This window comes from Rhopalosiphum padi, chromosome 2, assembly GCF_020882245.1.
Source record: "Rhopalosiphum padi isolate XX-2018 chromosome 2, ASM2088224v1, whole genome shotgun sequence".
NCBI lineage: Eukaryota > Metazoa > Arthropoda > Insecta > Hemiptera > Aphididae > Rhopalosiphum > Rhopalosiphum padi.
Genome location: NC_083598.1, coordinates 41568403 through 41596037, shown reverse-complemented (window position 1 = coordinate 41596037; position 27635 = coordinate 41568403). Strand labels below are relative to the sequence as shown.

At 28.7% G+C, this 27635-nt stretch overlaps 1 protein-coding gene across 1 annotated transcript; it reads right to left on the bottom strand.

Annotated features, from left to right (window-relative positions):
- On the bottom strand, window positions 1–27526 carry LOC132919914 (MFS-type transporter SLC18B1-like). Its single transcript, XM_060981847.1, has 11 exons — window positions 26706–27526; window positions 21161–21256; window positions 14223–14296; window positions 13959–14106; window positions 12320–12388; window positions 12098–12209; window positions 11872–11987; window positions 9059–9249; window positions 5691–5786; window positions 5428–5596; window positions 1–1727 (listed from the first exon to the last, which is right to left on the bottom strand). The coding sequence occupies exons 1-11, from the start codon at window positions 26808–26810 to the stop codon at window positions 1395–1397; spliced, it is 1509 nt and encodes a 502-aa protein (XP_060837830.1). The 5' UTR covers window positions 26811–27526; the 3' UTR covers window positions 1–1394.
- Between the last annotated feature and the right edge of the window lie 109 nt (window positions 27527–27635).

Below are 27635 nucleotides of genomic sequence, written 5' to 3'. Positions count from 1 at the left end.
TTGATTTGTACAACGTAATTTTAATTTTCTTAACCGTTAGTATACAATGTAACTTAAGTAATAATTCAAATAATAACATCTAAAATCACTAACACAATATTATTATGTATCTATATTATATTATATTATTTACATAGACTGAAATAACTGGTTACAATAGTACTATACGTACGTATACATTCATATATAGCGTGTTACAAATAATAATAATATTATGGCAATCCCGTCAAAACGCAGTAATATAATAATAATAATAATAATAATTTATTAATAAAATCATTACCTATGTATATACTATATATATATATATAAATGTGTTAATTATATAAATATATCATTACTATACTATAAAAATATTTTAAGATTAAGCTCTACATTAAAAAAAAAAACTGAACAAACTCATTTAGGAAATCGATACGTGTGTTTATATTATTTTCTATACGTAAGAAACATCGCAGCTAATATCAATACAATATTATCATATACTTATTGGCGGTGTGAACATGACTGGCGGTTGCTCATGAATAGTAATAATAAAAAATATTACCAATACTCGAAGGAAAAATATTATATATCTGTTTTCTTTAATATATATATATTATCATATACGAATAAAACGACACCTGCAATAATAATAAGTACATTAGGTATATAATTATTATTATTGGCACGAATATTCGTATACCGCGGACGGGTTTAACAGCGAGAAATATAGAGACAGAGAGACAGAGAGACAGATAAAAAATAAAAATCATTTGCGTATAAGACATGGATAAAAATCAATAAAATACACACACACACACACACACGGCACACACGGTTATGATAATATATGTAAAAACTCAAACGAACAATATATTATAGTGTGTATCGTCAGACTGATATGCAGTGATGACAATATATATATATATATATCGCCGCCGATGTGAGATACGATTTTTCAGTCGGTCAACACTACATTATTGGTGGCTTAATATGGTAGGCGAATTGGCTCGGGGTGAAGTGTATACGACAACATTATGACGTTTTACTGTATTATAATGTCGCGAACGTTTGGTGTGCCGATAGCCGTGTACGTGCGTGGGCGGTGGTGGGAGATGTGAGGAGGGGAGAAGGCAGACGGAATTACGACAAGCTATATTATAACGATAATACACGCACACAGATCATGTATGTGTGTGTATAGGGGTAGTAAGTCTGCTGGTCTAATAACGTCGTTATCATAATGTGTAAGGTAAATAGTGTGGGCGGTGGTGGTGGTGGGGTCTGGGGGATGACGGGGTTGTTGCTCTGCATCGTTATCGTTGTATTATGACGATGACGACGACGACGACTGTCATCGAGTTCACCACCATCGCCGTCGGTATCGTCATAATACAGTGGTGGGCGGCGGTCTAGATCCGGGATTCGACGGCCAGCGGGCTGCCCCGGGCCTCGGCCCTGGCCTCGCTGCTGATGCGCATCGACGACAGGGACGTGCCCAGGCACGAGTTGCTGAAGCTGCCGTAGGTCGAACCGAATCGGTGGCTGGACCGGAACGATTGGTGGTGCCCGTTGATGGTGTAGACGGGCGACTTGAGCGCGGCGCCAGGCACCGGCGCCGCGCTGGTCGGGTCGGCCACGTCCGCGCGCCCCGCAAATCCCACGGTCGACTCGGTCATGCCGTTCACCACGAACTTGTCGGACGGCCGCCGGTCCAGGCACACGAACAACAGCAGCGCGATGCCCTGCAACACGTTTACGACATGAGTATTATAATAATAATAGTAATATAACGTTACACTACGCGCGTTCGTGATAGTAATCATAGTAAGAATTTTAATAAATTATTCGTTTGAAAAAAACGATAGATTAGGTGATAACATATTATGATGATATAAAATACGTATGTATGCTTGAAATATTAAATTTGACGGATTAATATAAAAATACAAAAAAACAACAGAAGGCAATTTTGAAAAATATATATTAGGTGATTTTTTTTTTTTTTTTTGAACGATAACTGTCTTCAATTCAGAAGAGTGGCGTTTAATAATAAGACTTAACGATTTTGAAAATTTAATACCCCATAATTATTACATCACGACTTGTACGCGTTACACATGAGTAAAGCTAACTTACAGTAAGACTGCCTCGGCGGCACGGATTAAATTTAACAATTTTGTTATTTTGTATCGGATGGGTGTAGGTAACTACAAGAATTTTCAGACAAGACCCCCAAAAACAACCCATTACTTATAGTAATGTTTCAGCAACAAGACTATTTTATAAGCTTATGAAAATTATATTTATATGCTCATGTTATTTATGCAATGGTCTATTTACAAATAATTAATTAAGTTTTAACAAAGAATTATAACAGGAAATATTCACTCGTGCCATTTTAAAATTGTTTAATAAAATAACTACAATAAGAGTGTTGGTTGCTTTTAAGTGTTCAAACACTACCTACTTGATAATATACAGAAAATACTATACGACGTTTCTACTAAAAGCTATATCAACTTTTTTGTATAAATAAACCAAAAATATTTGTCTAACCAAATTAAATGGTATTTTGAGTCATTGTCCTTACTATAATTCTAAAGGTAATCTCTAAACTTTTTGAAGTGGATACATATGTATCTACAAACCTATTTTTATTTATAGATATTTATGCCTACATATTATTGAATATTATTAAGTTATTTTTAAAACTTCAATATTGCAATTTTTACTAGGTACCTATACTTAGTATTTTTAAATATGATTATTGAGCTGTAATAATATTATTTCACTATAATAATATTGTCTAAAAATAAAGCTGTAAAGAAAAGAGTTAGATAGAACTTCGCAATCATTTAAAAGTTAAATATAATATCAACTCGTATACAATCTATAGGAAATTCTCGACCTGCAGTGATTGTAGTTTTGTTGAATTTTTCGAATAAATCAACATGGTTCGATTTCGTTTACTCTCCACATAAATCACATAAGGATGGGTGGGAGCGAATATATACAATCGTATTCGGGGCCTCAGGGAGAATGATGAGAGGGCTATAGCTTATTGATTATTATATATTCGGTGTTTACGAGATTAAAATAGCTGTTAATTAAGTTATGTTTATAATACACGTTGAATTATTGTATAGCATATAATTTGAACATGTGTGTTAAGTACTTTCAGGTATTACTCGAATGCTCTCAAAATTTAAAATATATATATAAAAAAAAACACGCATATTATTGATTTAAAAAAGTTTATCAAGTTTGGTTATTTGTGTGTTTTATCATAATGTGCGAACAACAAATCAAAAAGATGCATTTATTTTTATCTTGGGTTGTCATTAAGGGTATATTAAAAATTATACAAATTTAATATTATAAAACTGTAATTATTATCAAACTAATTTAATTTTAATTTTATTTGAATACTTAATAAATATGAATGAATTATAGATATAGTATATATTTCACAAGTTTCTACCTGAGAAAAAATAAAAAAAGTCCCAATTTTTTACCAAATGTATAATGTGTTTGATTAGTTTTTATTTTTACAGGCCAGTTTTCTTAGAAAAAGTTATATATGTGCTATTAAATCACTATTTACCTTTTACTAATTATATTACATCATAGGCTACAAGGAATTTTACTTATTAATTGTAAGTCCATTTTATTAACGTAGTTATTTTTAATAACAATTTACTTACCCCAAAAACTTGTTTTCATTTACATATGAATAAGTGTTTAAAATTTAGACGAGATTTCTAATCGAATATTCAAACTTTACAAACTCAGGAGAAACTTTAACTTTTGGTATGTTTTGTGTGTATAGTTAATAGTTACTTTGTATTAATAATAAATTCGGGTTTAATTTATAGGTATATTTATTATCGCAGTTAACTGTGTAGTAGGTGTGTTTCACCGTGGCATTTACCACACAATAACTTGGTTTATTGGTAATTATCAAAACAAAAAAAAGGTTAAGGATTTGCAATCCAAACAATCGAATAATAAAAAAAAATTATTAAGTGCTGCGTTATTATTATTTATATTTATAAACAAAAATTTAAATGAAAAGAAAATCGGATATAGGCGATACTAATTTTTTTATAAGACGGTGACGTGAATAAATTATTTTTTAAATACATATCTAATATGTAATACAAATGTATAAACTTATGTGCACATATTCGTAATTGTAATAGGACTTACGTCCGTATATTTGAATAAATAAATAAATAAATAAATATTTATACAGTTTATATATTTATTTGTTTTAATGAAATATTATCATGAGCTAACTATGTCTCAACTATTTTAATAGATTAATATTGAACAGCGTAAAAGAAAAAAAACAGAAGAAACGAAGATCATAAAATTTGAAATTTTGAAGCCAATATGAAGAATGGAATGGAAAACAGCTTTTATTACGATTATATTATTGAAAGATAGAAAATAATTATATGAAAAAATGAGACCGGAGTTGAAAAAAAGTATTTTAAATGTAGTCTAATGAAGAGAGAGGATGGCAATTGATGAAAGTCGGATGCAAGTCATCTGAGGAGAGGGTATAGAATGAATGGACTGTGATTGAGCCTCAATGATAATATTATAATAAAACAATTTAAAAATATTGGATTCTGTGAAAATATTACTTAATAATACGCACGGAGATGATGACGTACATGCAAATATATATTTTTTGAAACGTTGAATTGCCTAACGAAATACTCGAAGACAAAATGTTCGGGACTTTCGACCGAATGTCATAAATATATATCAATATGTAATATGCACGCATAAATAGTGAGGGCTACATTTAAATATTAAGAGATGGTAAAATATATACAGAACAAATTATTCAATATCCACGACCTTTTTTTTCAATAGACAGTTGAATTTTTGATTTATTTAGCCTACGCCTCTACGGTTCAGGACTTATAAACTAGCACAAAAAAACATTAAGCTTCTGTATGTATATCCAAAAATATTAAAAACTGATGCGGCTGTACACAGGCGAATATGAATAATAACGTCAAAATACTTTACATTATTTAAGTAAAATCTTTTAAATATACAAGTCGAGATTTCGCATAATATATTACAAATTCTCAATACGAGTGTAATATATAAATATATTTTATACATATTTATTATTTATATATTATATTACCCGGTTATGTTTTTCAGCGTGGATATTATATGCAAATAGTGTAAATCCCAAACCATGCTCATAACAACGTGTGATTTAAGTATTAACAACAAACATCGGTACACCTCTATTTCGCTTATCGAGTTATATAATATGAATTGATTATCATATTTACACGACTTAATATTATCACGTAGACGGTTCACTGGAATACTTAAACGCGCAATATTCTCGTTAATATATTGAACCATGGTTTCCCATCCCACCATGATACCGCAAAACATTATACTCACCAATGCGATGTGTAACGAAATCTCAAAGTACGTGCCCTTTTCGAACCCGACCAAGTCGTACAGAACGCCAGCTATCGATGGTCCCAAAAACGCGCCTAGGGCGAACGACGATGACCAGATACCGGACAACAGTCCGTAAGTGTGTATGTCGTTTGGAAAACCGCTGTCGCTGTAGAAGAAAAAAAAACGTTACTCGTCTAATGCCTTTTATTAGTGTTTATTTTTCTATCGTTCTGTTATATTACGAGTGCGTTATAACTTACAAGGCAGCGGTCATAGAATCGACGAAAGTGGGTACGCAGATCATGCCCAACGCGACTCCTTGTATGACCAATCCAATGACTACCAACAGCATAGATCTAGAAAACAACGCGTATAATTTACGATTAAAACACATTAAACTGCAGTAGTGGATACAAATTTATATTTTTATACTCTGAGGAAACGGAGAACAAAATAAATCGAAAAAACATTTCATTTCTCGTTTTAAAAAGGAAAAACAAATAAAACACGGGTACATAGAAGATGGAAATTAATCAAGAAAACAATATTGTCTATTAAATTATACGAACAATTCTTATTATTATCATTGTTATTGTTATTACTATTACGAGTGCGCCGATATAGTGAATAAATTATTACGATGTATTCCAAAAGGCGGTGAACGATACTTATAAAATATTTACAAGTCATTCGTACTGACAGTCCTACACTAGAAGCATTATTTCACTTTTTTTATTCTTGAAATTAAATTTAAGATGTCTAAATCTAATCGATTTCCTTTGAATCAATTTAAACAGTGAACATTCTATATCTCTAACAAATTGGGTAGGCCACGTATCGACACGATATATCGTATACTGATGTGAATAAAAATACATTACATTTGAGTCAACACGAATGATATTATAATTCAATTGAATCTATAAGATTAAATTTTGAATTATGAGTGTAGTTGATTAAGAACAGTTATACGGTTTTAAACTATAAAAAGTTACAACGAGTGGATTTGAATAAATTTAGCAATTATAACATTAGAATTTACGACAGTTTGGCTATATTTAATGTGAACCCATCATACTCGTCAGAATCGTTTTTCAAATAAAATGATTTATTTCCAAAATGTTTCTTTTGAAAAACACTAGCTTTAAATTATATAACTAATCACCCAAATGCCTAATTCGCCTACATATTATTATGTTGTCTTTTCCACTAGAACGAAATTTAGTCCATTTTTTATCATGAGTGCAGTCCGTGTGCAATAATATAATATGGCACTGTGTGACCTCTACTGCTGGCATTCTAATCTGAGCTCAATTAGTTATGAACATAAAAATAATTCTTTTCAATTATAATTATTTTGTTGCATAATATGTGAAGCCCAGGTACAAAGTTTTAATCAATAGTACATAGACAATATTATACCGTTTTGATACAGTAAATACGCATCGAACCTATACCAACAATTACAAATAAAAGTATATATTGTTATGAATAATGAGAATTTTCAGTCTTCAGAAAAATTTTATATATATTCGACGGATTGATTTGTGACAACTGATACAATTACATAAAATATTAAATATTGTAAAGATATGATAACACTTTTACTATTTATAACTTACTTAGAAAATGATTTTTTTTTTGTACGAGTTTGAAAGCACTCAAATGGTACTATTATTGGATTGTAAATTGAGTATAATATTATGTAAGTTTCAAGTTTGAGTCACGTAAATAAGGAGTTAAGAGTTGTGAATAACGCGTATACATATATTATGACTGGCATTATTGGTACATCAATACTGGTATTTAAAGGTTTTAAACGGTATACTTGTATTTTCGATTTTGATACAAATTACAAATCGTAATTCGCGTCACTAACTCCGAGTTGTATTAAAATTTTGGCCATCTTAAAATGTTAAATAAAATAAATGGTAAAAAAATAAATAAATATTTATTTAACTTGTATACTTTGGAGTATTTTGTAATACACTTTACAATAATACGATTATCAATTATACAGTATTTTTGATGGGTAACCGAAACGTTACCAACGTTTACCAGTTTTAGATTAACCGAAATTTTGGTGTACCAAAAATATCGCTAGTCCTAGTATACATATAGAATATATATATAATAATTTAAGTGATACGTGTCATAATATATTACAACTTCTCATAATGTTCACGCTATGACGAAAACGCATTATGTCGTTATAGTTTAGTACTAACGAATTTCTCCCTCATATTAATCTCATGAAAACAATATTAATTATTCTGATTCCTACTTGCATCCCCGAGCCAACCGCAAAACGACATTATAATAAAAGTTATAATTATTATACGTTTTCGAAAATAAACGTTATTAATGCGGTAGACATCGTATATAATATGTGTTTACGTATAGGCAATAAATATAGGATAATATGTAATATATAGGTATTTATAGATAAAATATCTTATAACGAATGTGTATTAACAATTTTTTATTGTATCCTCAAAAGGTTACAACACTAAAAAACTGGACCATATAAATAACGTGGAAAATATCTCCACCAACCACCGCCGGACTACAGGTGACCATTATATAGGTGAACATTATTGATCACGGGGAGGACGCACGCAGACACGGTACTGGCACAGGTAAAATTGCATAAAAAAACCTATTCCAACGGGAAATAATTTTATTTTTCCGTGAACGAAAGAAAATTTGTATCGATTAACGAACGAAACATTAATATTTTGACAACGATTTATTTTGAAAAGTAAAGACAAATATATAGTTTAGTTATACAGTTATTATTAAACGATTGTACCTAATTTTTTGTTTTTATTATTATTATTATTTTTTTTATCCGTGTCGATCGTCATCCGAAGTCTGAATGACTTTACAAAATCCCAAGATCAACAAAAATACGAAATCGTGCATGGATTTTAAGTATAATTATTCAAGTTTATCATATTAAACAAGTAGTTACCAACCATTGTCCGCAAATGCATAATACTTAAACAAACTATGCGTTTTATGTTTTATTTTGTTCATTTTCATTGTAGGTAAAATTGTTCACAAACAATAATATATAGTACGCAGTAAAATTGTATGAAAGTGTAAATTCTTTGAATATTTTATTAAACAGATTAATGGTGATATTTGATTCGAATTTAAAGTGAGTGAGTTCTCTTGTTACTGGTTCATTTTCAAACAGTTTCGTACTGTTAAGTTATTTTTATACTATTTCGGAATTTATTATAGTTTAAAAAAGATATTCCAATTACTATAGATATCTTTAAAATTCATCAGAAATTTACCTAGTAATGGTTTTTAGGTACTCTCATTTCTATAGCTTTCACAAAACTAAAAATTATCACTTTATAGACATCTTCATTGATTGTTTAAAATTAATATAAGTAGGTACTTATTTTTTTTTTAATTTAATTATTATTATCAGCTTTTTGATTGATACATTTTGGTTTACGTATTGTTTTGCTAAACGTGATACCACACGACTCTGTATTCGTTTTACACTTATCATAAAATATTGTCATGTTCGTCTTTTCATTACCATCAAATCGGTACATATCGAAATTCACGATAAAATAATTTAATATTAAGTAATATTCTTTATTCGTACTTTTGTAATGGAACGAATGGAGCTGGTCCGACTATGGAGTAGCTGATGACTGTTAGGATTGTTCCAAGGATCATAATTTTTTTGGGATTCAATCCGGTGTCGCAAACGTATCCGATGACTGGCGCTATCAGTGCATACGTTCCACCGCTGATGATGAACACGAATCCGACGTCTACAGATGAAAGTCCAAACTGCGGAACAAAGGTATAAATAAATAATAATAGTAATAGTAATAATAATGGTCTAGCGTGTTGGTGCTATTACGCATTATAATTTATTTTTTTCGTACACGGGTGCGCCTGATTAAATTTTGATTAGACGATTTACCTTAGATAATAATATTATACGATTTAATAAAAACCATATCGGGGTTCGGTTCGTGTCGAAATACACGTTTACATCTAATCTCACCTGATGTAACCTTGCACAGAACTAATAGACATATCCTTAAATTAAAATATAAACTAGTTAATAGATCTACAGATATGTCACGTCAATATTGTTGACCGAAAATATATCGCAAAATTATTGATTATTATTGATAGCAGAAAATAATAAAATTCTCCACGCAGTTAAATAATAAATATAAAGAAAGTTAAAATTAAATTGTATGTGTTGAAAATGACGATCAAAGAAATCTCTGTTTTCCTACCGGAAGTTTTTCATTTTCCGAAAAATAGTCGGTATCTAAAAGTTTTGCAACGACTGTTTTGTGGTTGGTATGCACGAGTGAAAAGTGGTAATAAAATAAATGCAGTTGTACAACAAATAAATTGCTAGTTTATAAGAATTTCTGTTTTTTCTCTAACTGTTCATTTTTATCACTATTTAAGAGACGTTTTCAAGTAAAAAATTCAATGTTTAAATGTCAATCATACAAATATTTCGACGCTACTCACACAATGCAGATCGGTACTCAAGAATTTTAGACAAGGTATCGTCATTAACTGCCATACATTATCATATTGACTGACAATTTTTGCGTGAACAAATTTTTCGCTATCGATATCGTAGTATACATTGTTATAGTTACAATTGTTTTTTCTTGGTATTATTCTCAATTTAATATTCTATCTATGTATATAGTGGCATAACTATCAGGAGAGTCGGTAAAGTCGTATACTGGGTTTACCCAATATTAAATGATTTAAGCAGTCTGGCAAAACCGAAAATTATTTTAAAAAATAGTATTCAATGCGTTAGTTATAATAATTAATAATAAAGTAAAATTACTGATGGCACACTGGAGACAAATCTAATACAAAATAAGCATGTTTTACATATTATTATCTATTATCTGAAATCGGTATCTATATATGTTATAAAACTGTATTATACTATAAAGTATAAATCAATGTTTCTTAGCCAGTGTGTCGCGACATAATGGCGTGTCAGTGTCATCTAATAAATCCAAATGTGTTACGAAATAAATTAAATACCAAAAAATAAACAAACATTTTTGACACAATTTACAAAAACTAATAGGTATTTGATATTATAATTTCTATGATGATTAAAAATAAGTTACCCATCTGTTATTGATATATTTTACACATTTTATACTGCCAATTAAAATTAAATATAACCATTATTCTTATTTTTTTATTGCGTGTCCAAAAATATGAAATATTTTAATAATGTGTAGCCATAATAGTTGAGAAATACAGTTATAAATAGAATGTATTAATAGATGTATTGCTTAAAAATATTTTTAGGTATATATTAACTACGCCTTTTTCACGTAGGTATAGATAGGTAAGATGGTAAAAGCCTTATCATAAATTAAAAAAGAAATATAATATAATTAGTACATAATAAATTTAAATAATATTTAAAGGTAATATAGATATTAATTAATAGAAGTATATAAAAATGTATATATGTAAATAATAAATTGGAACAAATTAAAAGTAAAAACTTATACATATATATATATATAAATAATTAAAATATGTATATCTATTTGATAGTATGGAAGATTTTAGAATCCTATTAATCGACAAATAACCGATCTCTATTTTTATTTGCTGAGATAAGCGTAAAATACTAAATAGAATACTAAATAGAAAATTAAATTAGGGCTCCTTCATTAAAATTGATATTGAGACCCCAATTTACCTAATTGTGTGACAGTCTTTATGTATAGCGTATACCGTTTTTTGTGTTTATTATTTATTCATGCTCGTGAAACGCTATGCAAAATGTTGGTCCTTCGTGCGAAATTTTTTCGGTGAAACCCGGAGAAACCAAAATTATTTAAATAAAATTAAAAATGTATAAAATTCATACACGCCCGGCAATGCAAACAATTTTGTTATCGAGTACAATGCGTTGATGTATATAATATAAATAGTATGCATAGTTAATCTCGGTTGTTTGTTATAATTCAACGTCTATATGTTGAAGTGGATGAAGCGTAAAAATCACGTTCAGGTAATGGTTTATAATTAGTTTCAATTTACATAAGATATTATCTCATTTATTATTGTCGTATATGTAAGTACTTGATTCGTGAAAGACTGACGAGCAAACAACCAGACAACATACGTTTTTAAGTAACTTGTTTTTGCATAGATAGTGGGTAGAACACGTTCAGTAGAAGTACTTAAGAAAATACACACGAGTCCACTATAAACAGTTAAATTATATTTTATATTTAGGGAATAATTTATTGCGTATATGCATTTGGTCCACCGACACACTATCCATATTAAGTCCTATTTCGATTTTACGACATAGTTCGTGTCTTCAGTCAGGTTCGCCGTTATTGCGGTCGTAGCATGTGCGTTTTTAAAGTATAGGTAGGTACTTACCCCGCGAATGTGTGGCTCTAACGTGGCTGAATAATATCCCATAGCTGTTGCCGTTATCACTGTTGCGATTGAATTTATGAGTACTGTAGGAACGCTCATGAGGTGTGTTACTTTAGCTGCAACGGAAATAATATAATCAATATTAAATAAATATTATAAATTTATTTGTATTAAATATTATTATTATTGCAAGGTGTAACGCGTTGTTACGGTTTTAAGCACTTACTTTTAGCCTTGTTCGGACTGGGCACGTCTTGTTTCATTAAAATACACACCAAGAACGACGTTCCAAGTGTGATGACGCCCATGACCACAAACGGCAGTGAAAATCCACCGACCTGCCGAGACGGATAATAAAGTAATAATATGATACCATTATGAAAAAAGTCAAAAAAAGATTATTTAAAAAAAATATTTATCATTTAAGTCCATTCAAGTTTAAACTCACCTCGAACAGCAAAGCGCCCAGTGTTGGTCCAACGATATAACCCATTCCATAACATACTTCGAGAGCGGACTATAAAATATAAAGAGAAATCGTTGGTTAAACATATTTTTTATCGATAGATTGTGATTAATTAGTATATATATATATATGTCTCGTGTACTCTCTCTACGGTACTGATATCATAAAGTTGAAGGGTGTGTATGCTTAAATAAACGCCCTGGTCTCGGAAAATACTGGACAGATTTCAATAAAAATTATGTCAATTAATTCTTCGAGACTCGGGCGTGCTTTTTTCTTTTTTTAATGGGTGACTCACATTTGAATTTAAATTCGTTTGCGAAAGACCTGCCCTATATATTGTTACGGATATTATTTTAAATAAAAAATAAAATAATATTTAATTTATTGTTTGTTATTTAAAAATGTGCGACAAAAGGCAATATTTATTAATTATGTTTGTAGTTTATAGATTTTAAAATTACTTGACCGATTTTGATGAATAAAGAAGAGATTGTACACAGGCGGATTTTACACCTCGGTCGTAATTAGTTTACAAAGCAAAGTATTCCGATGTCGATTTGTCAGTGAACTGAGATACACTAAAACCTATGTACACCGATAAAGTTCCGTACATTTTATGTCTGTTCATTTTTTCTAAACTATAGTCATATTATATAGCTAGTATAATATTATATATATATATATATATATATATATATATACATACATATATTTTTTATTAGGTTTTTTTAATTTTGTTGATGGAACACGTGGTTCTACCCGAGTTTGTGAAATATATCATGTGATACAATAAAAATACGAAGAATTTACTTTTATTTTAATTAATTCGAGAAATATTTTTTAAAGTTTTAAAGACCGTGAAAAATAATCAACGAAAATTATATATTTACAAACATTAAGACTTATATCTCCGAGTCGTATTACATCACGTAATAACGGGTCTGTATTTTTTGCATTAAATTTTAACACAACCATCAAACCGTTTTTGCGACAAGATGTACCTTGATTGTATAGTAAGTCATAACTTTGTTAGTGCTTTGTTGCCGCTTCCAGCACATTTATTATCCACGTATTAACAAGACTCTAAACATGTTATGTCGCTTCGATGGCTCGATACGCGAGAAGACATAATATTCATTAGTGATAATTTTCTAGACGTAGATATGTCATCATCATTCGGTTTCGTTCACGAATAATTATTGATCTATAACCTACATATCTATAATAATTATCAATATATTATTGGTAAGATAGGTACACTTTAAGTGTGGGGATAAGTATACGTTAGAGATCATGGGAATCCTATGATTTGTTTTAAACGCATTGCCTGAAATATTTCCAGTGGACAGTTTTCGATGCCGTATATGACTAAATGGGAACTATAATATTGGAGATTTATAAATGAGCGTTTTGTTTTTGAGGTCAAGTTTACTAAAGCGTTAGATGAAAAAGTAAAGACTTGTTTCCGGGTGGTTGTCAGTTAAAACAATTTCATTGGTTTTTTATTGAATATTTGGAAAAATTTATCGCGTGAAATACAAGAATATTATTATTCTTCACGTCGGAGAGTAAACAAAATCGTATTGTTATGTACACTATTATAATATTAGATACGTACGAAAGTGCTGGCAACTGATTCTGGGAAAGAGACGGCCGTCAGTGAGAACGCGGCTACCATTGCGCCTGTTGCACCCAAAGACTCCAACACCCTAAGGAATAGCGACAGCAGCAAGAATAAGTTTCTTTCGTCGATGTACGTCAAATATCTATAATTGGCAAAAAAAAAATAGTAATACATGATATATTCTCATTACGTTTACATGTCATTATTATATCTTATTAGAGATATGAAAATAACATTGGTTTTCTTTGTTCACGTTACCCGAAAGCTATGGTCGACAGAGCGTTCAATACGATTCCAATCACCAACATATATTTCAGCCCGACCTTTTGTATCTGAAATACAAGATCATAATTATTATAATTATATGATTTAAAATAATATTATGTACAATAAATACGGAATACATGATTTTATTAAGAGTACATGACAATATTTATTTTGGAATTTTTACATTTTTTCTCTTCAAAATAGCAAACAAAATGGTATACTACTGCACATATTACAATTTGTAATGAGACTTTTTGACAAGCGATCAAAAATCACATACCTCATATTTTATTAGTTATTGTAATTTTCAGTAATTAGCTATATCTGTAATATGAGACATACTGTTTGCAAGATTAGGTTCTGGGCAAAACAATAAATATATTATACTGATTTTATAGGAATATCAGTTTTTGACAAAATCGATTTTGTTTTATTAGCGTAACTCAATAACAAATTATCGTAAAAACTTGACATTTTCATAAAATATTTATGTTATAAACTTTTTATACAATTTTTAAAGTATTTTAACCTACATAATTGAGATTTGGGAATTTTTTCTTTAAATATTGATAAAATCAATTTTTTTAAAGTTAAAAATCTTGTACATTTAATACGAGGTTTCTCATAAGTTTTAATTATTAGAATTAAAAATATATGTGCATGAATTCATAATTTTTTTATAAGTGTTTTAAATTCAAATTTCGACAAATTTCGGCATAATAATGAATATTTACAAATTATTTTGTAGTTAAAAATGCATACAATTTTTAATATCCATACCTATGATTTGAACACCTAATACATAATTCTTCATAAGTTATTAATTAAAAATATCAAAAACACATACATATATATTTTATATATAAGCCCTTTTTTTAAGTGAATGTCTACTCTTTCCTACTTTATACAAAGCTATAAAAATATAGTAAATATATAGTAACTATATCAGTTAACTATGCCGTAAAAGAAGAGTTAAAAGATTGTCTTAATACTTATTAATATTTAATATTTCTAGACCTGTTAGATGCCTAATTTTTAATTATAATTATATAAATTTAATAACTTAAACAAAGATTTAGCAATATTTCTGAATTCCATATATTTATTATCTCCTTTAGGAAATAATAATATAAATATGTAAAAATGTCAAGTCTGTTTTCAAAAATGCCTAATTATGTAGTGGCTGTGAGGGATATGTGAACGATATATAAACGAAAAGTTTTTTTTTACTGAATAATAATTCTTTTAATTGTACCTTCCTATTTATGTGAATTCATTATATTATACACTTAATATAATCCATAGTAATAAACAATTATTTTTTTAAATGACCATTGAAATATTGAGCTATACAGTCATTGTTATAGACCTTTAACCTATTAAATATCACGTTCATACGACAAAAACTCATTAAAATTAGAAATCATTCTTACTACAGTTTTAACATATTTTAGACATCGATTATTAGTAATTAGGTACTTAAATTATACAATATTAATCGTTTTTAATTTAAAAATCGTATTTATAAAACTATATTATAGACTATAGTATATATACATACACATTTAAAAAATATATTATTTATAACTAGTTATGAGTTATAACTGATTAAGTATATTCATAAAGACTCATCTTAACCTTTAACCAAGTGATAAACATACGACTACAACAATATTGTTTCAACTATGCACACATTTAAATAAAGGTATCTTAATATAATAAACTGTATTAAATCCAGTGTAAAAATGTACTTTGCAGCTAAAGTTATTTAATTATATGCTATTGTAACCTAAATAAAAAGGTTTTAAATTACAACGTAAACTCTATAATTAAGGATTCGAAAAAAGAAAAAATTGTATTTAACAAGCAAATTGATTTAATACATTTTGGACATTGTATTTGTATTGTTATTATGTAATAGTTATATTTGATTTCGAAAAACTTAACTACGAATTATTGTCCCCTTTATGTGCATTATTAAACACAATAATATGTTATGTTTGTATAATAAGTGTACATTTCTATCAATATTTTTCATATTTTTACCAAACACAAAATCACTTATAATATATTTAATCCCCCTCCCCCCCCCCCAAAAAAACCCCACTAGCTTGCATTATATATAATTTATGTAAATATTTTGTCAATCGGATTTCAAGCTATCTTGAAAGCAATTCCAATGAAATACAAATAGTACAAAGTACAAAATTATATTTCAAAGTAAACCAACGTTATTTTTTTATACAATGCATTATAATACATTTGTATGCATAATAAATATATCATAAATTTATGAGAAACAAGTTTTGTACATTTTATCGAATTACAAAGTAAAAAAAAAATGGTGATTGCGACCCCTACGTTTTTAAATCCACATAAAAAAAACCGTACTTAACAGCTTAGTTTTGAGTGCCTACTCAAACTCCTGTCGTCACATATATGTTCCTATATATACACCACAGTGCAATATATGTATACCGCTATTATGTACAGTAACCAGAAATATATGTTTGCTTAGTTTTCACAGCATATTTTACCATATAATACGTTATGTATACTTATAATGTATATATATATATTATGTGTAATATATGTTGTAGTGTGTTTATAGCTTCTTTTCAGTCATTCTATTTATTTACGTGATAATTCGCGTGTATAATACCGTCCCCGGCGTCTCCACGTCTAAAGTGAAATTAATAAACTAAAAGGTTATAATATGATACGCGTGCATGTCTCGTGGATCTTATTAAATGTATCTTTTCACGCGAGTGCTATTCGCAAGGAATGGCATCGTATTAGATACGCGGTTATTTTAATCGTTTGTTTCGCACTCGGAAACAAAGTTGTGCACCTCACGCCCACGGTATTTCCTATGTTGAAGGTATTGCGCATAAACGAATACAGTTGTAAAAGTGCTTTTTACACCCCGAGAAGTCACTCTGCCGTATGATGGCCTAGACTGCAATAATTTGTCATTAAGTAGGTCACTGTAATGGATATATATTAAATTTTAATTTAATGATAAATTATCATTGTTCACCTATATTTCTAAGCAGAATATTTTGTAAGTAAATTGCACAATAGAATTTATTTTCTATTAGTAAATTATAATAAGGTATGCTGAACTAATTTTTGTCAAAAACATCGCATATATATTATGATATAGTAACTATGTATTATAAAATTATTATATTTACCTAGTACCTACCACCTATATTGTGTATTATTATTAGCTTTTAAGTTAATATTGATGTTAAGTAAAGTGTAAAATAGATTTTGTAATATAAATAGCTAAGCTTAAAATTAGTCCAAATAATTGGAAAATTTCATTATGTATTTAAAATAATATATTTATTAACAGCTTCAAATTTCAAAATCAATATTTTTAAATTACAACATAACTAAAATTATATATAAGTAAAAAAATTGTTTTTTTTAGTTAAAATATCTGATTTATTTAAAATTAGAACATCAAATGTCTGTAAAAAAATAAAAGTGTATTTTCGATATTTATTAGAATTTTATATAAAAAAAACGAATGAAAATATTTTTAAAGCCTAAACTTTTGAAACTTAAAATGATGTGAATTTTTAACTACAAAATGATTTACAAACATTTTTGTGATTTTGACAGATAAAAATTTGAATTTTATACAAATGTATGAATTATATATGTATACATTCATATACGAAGATATTAATTTATTTAAAGTACTTCAACAACTGTATGAATACAAGTTGTAAGAAATCTAGTATTTAATTGTAGAATATTTTGACTAAAAAAAAATATAGTAAACATAAATCCTTCTCCCCCAAAAAATGTCAAACATCTACAAATAAAATTCAAAAAAGAGATAGAAATTGTTTGAATTATATTATAAAAATGCTAATATAAAATATATTTGGTGAAAAATTCAAGGATTTATCTACGGATATTCATTTTTAAATTATTATAAAATAGCAAAATTTATTAAGTCGAAAATTAGTAAGTATAATGTGACTGATACATTTCTCTGCATTTTATTTTAGATTTTATGTATTTATATTTATTCTATTAATTTGAACAGAATTACCAATTAAATTCAATGCTGCTACCAGAGACCACCTTTAAAATTAAAGATTGACATTAATAACATTTGATTACTGCCCCAATAGACAAAGACACAAAAAAAACACATCACTGTAAAACCAATACATTTATCAATTCGCTCAAGTACTCTTATTTCAAATATACTAGACTCGAGTATGTGTTTAAGACTTAAGTAGGTATATATATTATATATATAGTATGATCTATTATGGTTTCAAAACTTGTTAATTAAAGGTTAATATAAACTATTTTCTTTAAGTTATATAAGCTTTTAACCAATAATATAAATTACACATTTTACACGAGTTAATTAATTTAGACTGCGAAAAATAGTTTAGCAATATATATGATTTTGAGTAGTAAAATAGTTCCAATATTCAACTATCAGGGGTCCGACAATTCAACCGAGTTTGTATTTTGCGAGGTCAAAAAAAAAAGAGATAAACCCCAGTAATAGTATTTTTTTATTATTATTATTTAAAGAGATTAAGGATTAGTCTTAGCTATTGGGAAAAGCTAAGAAAAAAATAACGGATAAATATTTACAGAACATCAGATTTTGAACAAATCAATTCTGTACGTATACGTACGTATAATAAATAAATTTTTTTTAGTAAAATTCCGTCAAATTATCAGAGTTATAGAGGTTTACTTATAATGTTAATGATATGTGCTCATTTTAACTTCATAGATCTGATCTGCGAATGTTACTGTGTACACTATATTCCGACATTAAAATATTATATATACTTGCAGACACCCACCCATCACGACAAAGGCGCGACAATGTCACCAACTGAGGAAAATATGTCTTTCCACATTTGTGGTATGGCCCATACCCGATAAGGTGGTTGAAATGATTGAAGTTTTTTGGTTATCATCACGTTCACGTCGATAAGGAATATTATAATATACCTATGCTCGTATATATATAACTGCAGTATTTAACATATAATTTACATATAATCAACAGATTAATGATTATAATATTTAAATAGAATTTTATCTTTATTATACTTTTTTTATTGACGAGATGCAAACATGTAATTAAGTTAGAAAACAATATGGTATGTATTATGCCTACAGGAGATTTTTTTTTAGGCACGGAATTTAATTTGACAGTGCACGAAAATAAAATATAAAACTAATTTTTAAGGTTTTAATTTAATTTAATTTTTGTATCGTTTTAGTGTTTTATATTATTTTATACAAATGGAAAATATTAACCATTCATTATTTGTGTTTCAAAGGAGTTAGGAGACATATAGCTCTTTTAGGAGTCTATTTTTTATTTTTTTGTTTTGTTCATAATTTGATTTTTTTTATTTTCAGTACAAATGTAAAAAAAAAAAAAACAATAGCGAAATTTACAAATAAATTTAATCGGGTATCGTTACATTTTTTTTTGTTTGTTAGTTTTTGTACTTAACAATGGATAGTAAGAACCCTAATGGTTTTTTTTTAATGTGCTTTTGAAATATTCAGATTTCTGCAAAAATGAAAAAAAACATTTATGATAAAAAGATTATTTTTGAAAAGTTTTGACTGCATTTTAAATACATGTAAAGTCGCATGGTATCATCGCTAAGCGCTTTGATCTATTTTTGTTTATCAACCATACTTGGTTCTATGCATAAAGAAAAAAACATTTACGTATCGCAAGTGCCGATCAGGCTGTCTTAAACATTCTCTACAATTCCTTTCAACAGGACCACTTTAAATTTTCTCATAAATATTCTAATCTCCGGCTCTTCATCACTATTCGTTGCTAATGCTGAATACCGATAAAATTATAGATAATTATCAAATATATAATGCGTTTCAGTTGTACTAATTCTGTTGGAGCGGTAAAAAAATAACATAAAACGGACACGATTTACATTTTATAATAAAGATAACTCATTAATGGATATGGTCGTTTATAAAATAAATTGCTTCAAGTAAATTTAGTATACACACATGCACGGAATCGAAACATATCAGTCCTAAGTTTCCAACACACTATAAATATTACGACCGTCTGAAATGAATGTAAAGGTTCGGGTGGTTTGCTAGTAATAATGCTTAGTAAACCTTGGACGTGCATTTAAATATGAGTTACAAACTTTGTAATGACGTGGTTCTTAGTACCTATTGTCGAATGTCGAGTATAAAACATTATAACGACTGTTTAATCTAAATTATTATGGTTTTTATTTTAAAATAACACAACTCGCTGTGCCATTATATATATCTCACCTAATATTTGCCACAACAGACAGGCCAGTAAATTAGCAAATTAAAACGATTGTATTTATCTGATTGTGTTTTAGTGTCTTGAGATACCCAAAAATACGTAGGAATATGTTTAAGTCCGATTCCTCATGTATATTACGCTTAAGTTGTATATTTTGTATAGCGTATACGTATCTAGAGTTAAATGTACCATCGGTAGACAGAATATAACTATAAAACGTACCTATTTTAATTTTTAAAGCGAATTGAGGTCAATTTGAAAATAATAACATTGTATTAATGGGTCAATGTTATTTAACACCATAACTCATAAGTTTCCCGTAAGTAGACACATATGTTTATTTTGTAGCTTTCAAGCTTCAGACATACTTCAATAAGATATCAAAATATATTTATTTGATAAATAATCCCTAACAGCTATGATTATTGTGCAATAAAATAATAAATTAATAAACAATAACTTCATTATATGTATCAGTACAATGGGTACATTGATATAGTGTAGTGGACTAGTGGACTGCATTGATTTTAAACGTGATTATATTCCTAAAAGATGTATTGAATTACATTTTTCAAAATACAGTAAAAAAAAACAGTTTACTTACCAGGCTTCCAAAAACTGGCGAAGTAACGAATGCTACCAGTTCGAAACTTCCAAAAACGAAGCCGTATTCTGTAGCCGAACATCCTTTCTTCTCAGCCTAAACACAATAAATATTATAAGTATTATAATAAATACAGTTGTTCAAATTCAAATACAAATAATGTGAACAATTGTTTTATCATTTATAATGTATTATTTACACTATTGAAAATTAAGTCTTTGTTTCTTATTGATGATGTATAATAATAATAAATTATATAATATGGAACAGGTTAATTACACGCTACATACACAACAATATAACTAGTTATTGACGTTGAGTTGAATACGGACACGACCTTCGACAACGCTTAAAACGTCTACAATTATGACAATAATATCAAAAACAATTAAATAAATAAATAATCCACATGGATAGGTACATCATGTTCTAGAAGTGAGGAAATTGTTCAAACACTCGCCAAAACCAAATATGAGATATTCGTTTGCGCGCTAGTGTGCAACACACCACGATAGACGATAATATGCGTTTGAAAATGCATTACTCGAAAAAGATAAATAATACATTAATACGAAAGATAATAATGCATTGAATTACTATTATTATTATTATTATGATTTATGGCAGGTACGATCGTATTGACGTGTCCGCATCTTCGTGCAAAAAGTAATGTAAAATGTGATGTACTGATGTTATTTAATAATAATATGACTGTCAGTGTTTCACCTATAAATGAATTATTTATATAATTATATAGGTAATGAATTTTCGGGTAATAGTAACCCGGTATTACCACAGAATAACCAGAAGGCTAACTTTTCTACTATTACACGGGTTCTTATGAAGGATAGATTTGCTTTTTGATCTGTGATCATCTGTATAATGTATAAAGATAATCTTCTTTTTCCGTATCGGTCTTCATATTCCTTTCGTCTGCCAATAAGCGGCAATTTTTATAAATATAATAATACAACAAAACTATCAATACAGCTTATGATATACAATATTATAGGTACATAATTTTATTATGATATATTAACAAGCAATTTTTAAGTAGTAAAACATTAATTTTTACTGGCTATATACTGATAGATTTTCGAGTTCTCATTAAGTTTCTGTGCAAATCGAGCCTTCTGGTTATTCTGTGGTATTGCCAACATGTTATCAATCGTTTTTAAAAGATAATATTTTGTGAATATTTACGAGTCCAAATTTGATTGTGAAATCTTACACAACATTTCTAGATAATAGGTATATTATTTTGCATTAGGGATACAAAATTATTGTATTATCATTTATTATGATGATATTATCAGAACAAATACTATATTATATTTTGATTAAAGTGCAAAACTATATAATGCATATAGGTACATACTATTATTTTGGCAATATAGTATTAAATTATAAAAATGATTATAGTTCCGTATTACCGTCTATCAATAAGATGTACATTAATGTGTATCACTGTATGTACTCGTACAATCATTTATCAATTTGTTTTGTTATCCAATTAACGTTTATTTTACAATATTTGGTAGTTGAAATTAAAAATAATTAAATTACTGATAAAAACAGATTTCATGTTGAAATAAAACTGATTAATTTGTTCTACACAAAATACTGTGTAACTGTGTAAGTACCAATATACACGCCAAAAGTTATCGTTATCTTATCAAACGTTGGAATTTCTATCTTATCGATTTTACCTTAGCTCATACCTAAGCCACAGACAGACGACTTAAAACTGTTTTATTAACAACAAAATAAGTATAATGTAACATTTTTCTCAGTGCATCAAAATGTAATAAATTAATAATTATATTATCCATTCTTCTGTTAATATTTTGTTCAAACACATTTTTTTTTTATACTCGAAAGAGTATAAAACGAATAAATATAATCAAATAACTGAAATGAATTGTGTGTTCCTTGAAATTGTTAATAACGAAAAGTATGTTGATCTAGGGCCTCATCAAAGCATGTTTAAGAAAATATAATTATATGTACATTATTTTAAGATATTATTTCTTAAAAAATTATTCAGTATAAAATTATTCTATACCAAAAGAAGTGATATTAATAATTGACGAATTTTATAACCATGAATTATGAATAAGCTCGGAAATAAGTAATAACAAACTTAATTTTCTTTAGCATAAACGGAAATACGAACAAATTCGTCTAATACTATGAAGGGTGCATAAGTATTAAATACAAAGTATCGACCTGCATAGGCTGAGATCCCACGACTTTTCTCTAATCAGTCATCAATTGTACATTATACAACAGCGACATTGGTCGCTCACAGTTATAATAGCATTTCTTTAAGTGTACTATAACGTCTATAACAGTATTCGTGGTGCTAGCTCTAGAAAATATAAATATTTGAATTTAAGGTGGTAAGCACCTGTAACATCCCTGAGATTTGTATTTATATGTTAAAGTAATTTCGAGATTATTACGAAATAATAAATAATTAAAAATTAAAATTAAATGTTTTAGTAAATTTAATTTTAATAGAATTACAAACTTTTGATATTAATATGGTATTACATTTCAAGCTTATACTTAATCTAAATTTATTTTAAGAAATTAACTTGTTATAATTAAAAAAAAAAAAAAAAAAAAAATGTTGAAGTATAATGATCACATTATTATAACAAAAAAAATGAATTGTATTTAGTGCATACTATAACTATATTATGTCAAGTTTTAATTCAATTTATGAACATTAAAAACTAGATTAAAAACAACAATGTCGAAAACATTCGATTAAAAACTAGTATTTTTTTGTACTTATTTAAAGAAAAATTCATATTAAAAAAGTGAGTAATTTAATTTTAAACTTATTCGAACGTGTTTAAGAGTTAATAAATGCAAGTTAACCCATAGGAAGTTAATACTTTAATTTAATTTTATAATGTCTTCAATTTGAGTTTAAAAATAAAAAATAATCAAACCATTGATATCTCAAGCTTCTAAAAAGCCAACTGTATAGGAATATTTAAATATAACTTCTAGGTTCATTGTTTTATAAAATAATAATTAAACTGTAAAAACAATTGGACACAATTTATTGATATGATAATGACAATGAGTATTTACAGTAACTTTAAAAATGTTATACTCCTTAAATGACTCAGAATTTATTTTTTACTAACAATTCAATTTAAAAACGATAAAAGTTAAACTAAAATTAAATTGTGATCTGGCGTCATAACTTCCAACGCATTAAGTATGCGTATCGTCAGTTATCGTAAGGACGACATTATTTTGAATTTTTTAATGAAAAACCCGTTTACGATTGTCAAGAACAATGCAAATACATACGTTTATCGTACGCGAAACAGCATTCAACATCAAATGATTACATTTTATAAATAAAATTAATTACGTTTATTTTTATTGTTTTTAGCCGGCGTTAAAAATTAAAAACAAGAATCACAGGTGTTTATTATAAAACCATTATGTCATTAATTCTCTATAATACCTACTTTACTTTAAGTCTGCAGTTATCCGTAGTTCTATAATATTTTAAAAAGTAATTATAATTATTAAAAAAATACAACATGTGATGTCGATATTGAAGAACACGTGTAGAAACGAAATTACCTTATGGTGGCTTAAAGCAATATAAATCGGTGTACCTACACTTATAAATTATAATATTATGAAAAAAAAATTGGCACTTGAAATGTAACAGAAAGTACATAGTTAAAACTCAAAATTATCTATTTACGCGAATAGTTTTCGTAATTAAGTACCTATATAAGCTATTTTATTATGTGTCATTCAATCGAGTCCATAGAATTAAAAAAAATCAAATTATACTATCTAGACAATGTCTACACAATTTCATAATAGAAGAAAAATAAAATGTATGCTTTATCTTCTTTATAATAGAAAATATAAGGTACCAATAAAACATTTGTAAGCATTAATTAATTTTTTATAATATTTTATTTATTCGTTTTTGTTTCTTTAAATTACAAATATATATTATAATAAACATATTATATATCTTGTTTTTTTCATTTTTATTTTTATCAATTTGTTTTGCTTTTACTAGCATCGTATCAATGAAATATTGAAATATACATTAAATAAATTTAATTAATGGTTTGCCGTACGTCTGTAAGATTATTACATTGTACAATAATTATTATCGGAAATTATTTTTTCACGCTCCTAATCGATTCCAATAATAATTGTTCATATTAAATCATTATATATTTGTAGTAAAAAAATCTCAACTGTTTTTTAGGTTCCACTTAACACTTGGCAACTATTCTATTATAGAAAATATCCCTTGATATGTAAGACAGTGCACATTATTTCAATACAATAATATTCAAAAATAAAACGTGTAAGGTACAAATTGTTTTAAACTTAATATTATTCAATAGGTATACAACAGATGTAAGGTATAAATCGCCAACGTTTGACTTTTCGTTGTGTCTAACGTAAACAAAGTTATATGAAAACGAAATTTACATCCACGATTTCACATCAAGAACATGCGTGACGTCAAACGGTTCACCTCATCGTTATTTTGAGGTTAATCACGTCCATTGTTATCGGATAATCCTCGTGTACCTATAATTTTCGTCGCCGGATAGGTAATCGCAAAACAACAACAGAATATTGTAAATTTATAATAGCTTGAAATTGCTTAATAATATCTATACTAATATCATAAATATGGGCGTAGTCCGTTTCGCTGATTCGACCTTACAATCTGTACTATTTGACCGAAATCTTTTTACCGTTCGGTTTTTGGACGAACTTTTACGGAGGGTCGTGAAACGTTTGAGCGACAACATTTACCTTCCCGTTTGAACAAATTTAGAATTAACGGCATTGAAATATTTTAAAATTTACTGTTTTTACGTATTGTCAACTTTATGTTCATTATAAAATTAAATTAAAATAATTAAAACGGAAAAAAAAACACTACCTATACATATAAAACGATAACCTCGATAAATATTATTACACAGCAGTAGCTGGTGTTAATACACGTGAAAGCACAAAACAATAATGTGGTTTCGTTCGATAACGTATAATATAGTTTACTATATTTGATCAAACGATAAGACGTGTATACGACACTCGCCCGAAAGATTTATACATTTTCAGAAAACCAAGAAAAACGGTTGGGATCCACCATATAGCAGGGGTGACTGACTTGCGGCGCTTTATATTTAAAAATCAAAATTTACCCAAATATTACTATGAATTTTCATTTTTCGGTATTCATTTATAGAAATTTATCAAATTATATAAAATGTATTTATGAACATTTTGACTGTTGATAATATCATCGATATCGTGCAATTCATAATATCGAAGTCAGCCACCCCCGGTAAATGGACGAGTATGACTTAATAATATCAACGCCTTTTGATCGGATCGCTGGCGACACTGCCGTGCCTATATGTGCTTACAGTGTTATCAATTATAAATGTCGTGTGTACAAAGGGTTACGGGTGCTGGGCGTGAGGTTTTTGGGGGGCTGTAATGCGGCGATGGTGGTACTCACTTCTTCGGGGTAAAAAGGCGCTTGCAGCGATATGCAAATGGCGCAACAAAAGTGCACGGACCCGACCACGGCCAGAATTATCCATTCGGAGAGTGTGAACTTCATGACGACGGCGTGCTCGTGTCCTCAGATCCGTTCGTTCCGGTCGGTGCGACGATCTGTGTGTGGCGGCGGAGACACCAAAAACCGTTCCTCGTCGTCGTGGTAAAAGCACGACAGTAATGTATTCTCGGCGGAGACGACGTCGGTGCGTGCAGCAGGGTGCAGCTGATGAATCGTTCGCTGGAAACGACGAATCGATCGGTGAAAAAAGATCAAACGCACATACACACGCGCGCGCGCGCACACACACGTGGGAGCGCGAACGGTTTAGAGTTTGAACGATTTGTCGTACGATAATATTTGATTATTATCGTCGTGACGACGTCCGAGTAGCGCTCGTCGTGCAATATTATTATATTATAATTAAATTTTAAAACGCCTATCGTCGATAACCGTTTATTCGTCGTAATGTGTTATTACGTGTGAACTGTGTTTATTATAAAATATTATCGTTTGCACACCGCGGACTGGACGTTCTCGGTGAGTGGTGACTGCCGACTTACGACGGTGTGTCGTCGATTTTTAATTAAAAAATAATACCTAATAATAATTATTATCACAGTAACGTACTGCACGGCGATCGATGCGCGGACGAGTAGTGTCGACGCGATCGACAAACCGGGTGTACTAATCGCGTCCGTCCGAAACTCGACGATGTCCGCACACGCACGTACACACACACACACACACACACACAGTGATCGAGAAAACCCGCAGACGGTTCCCGATTCGCGAGCGTACAAATACGGTATTTGAACAGGACGCGTTGTAGAAGTGGCAGTAGTAGTAGTAGTAGTAGTAATAGTAGTATTAGAAACTTATTAATTA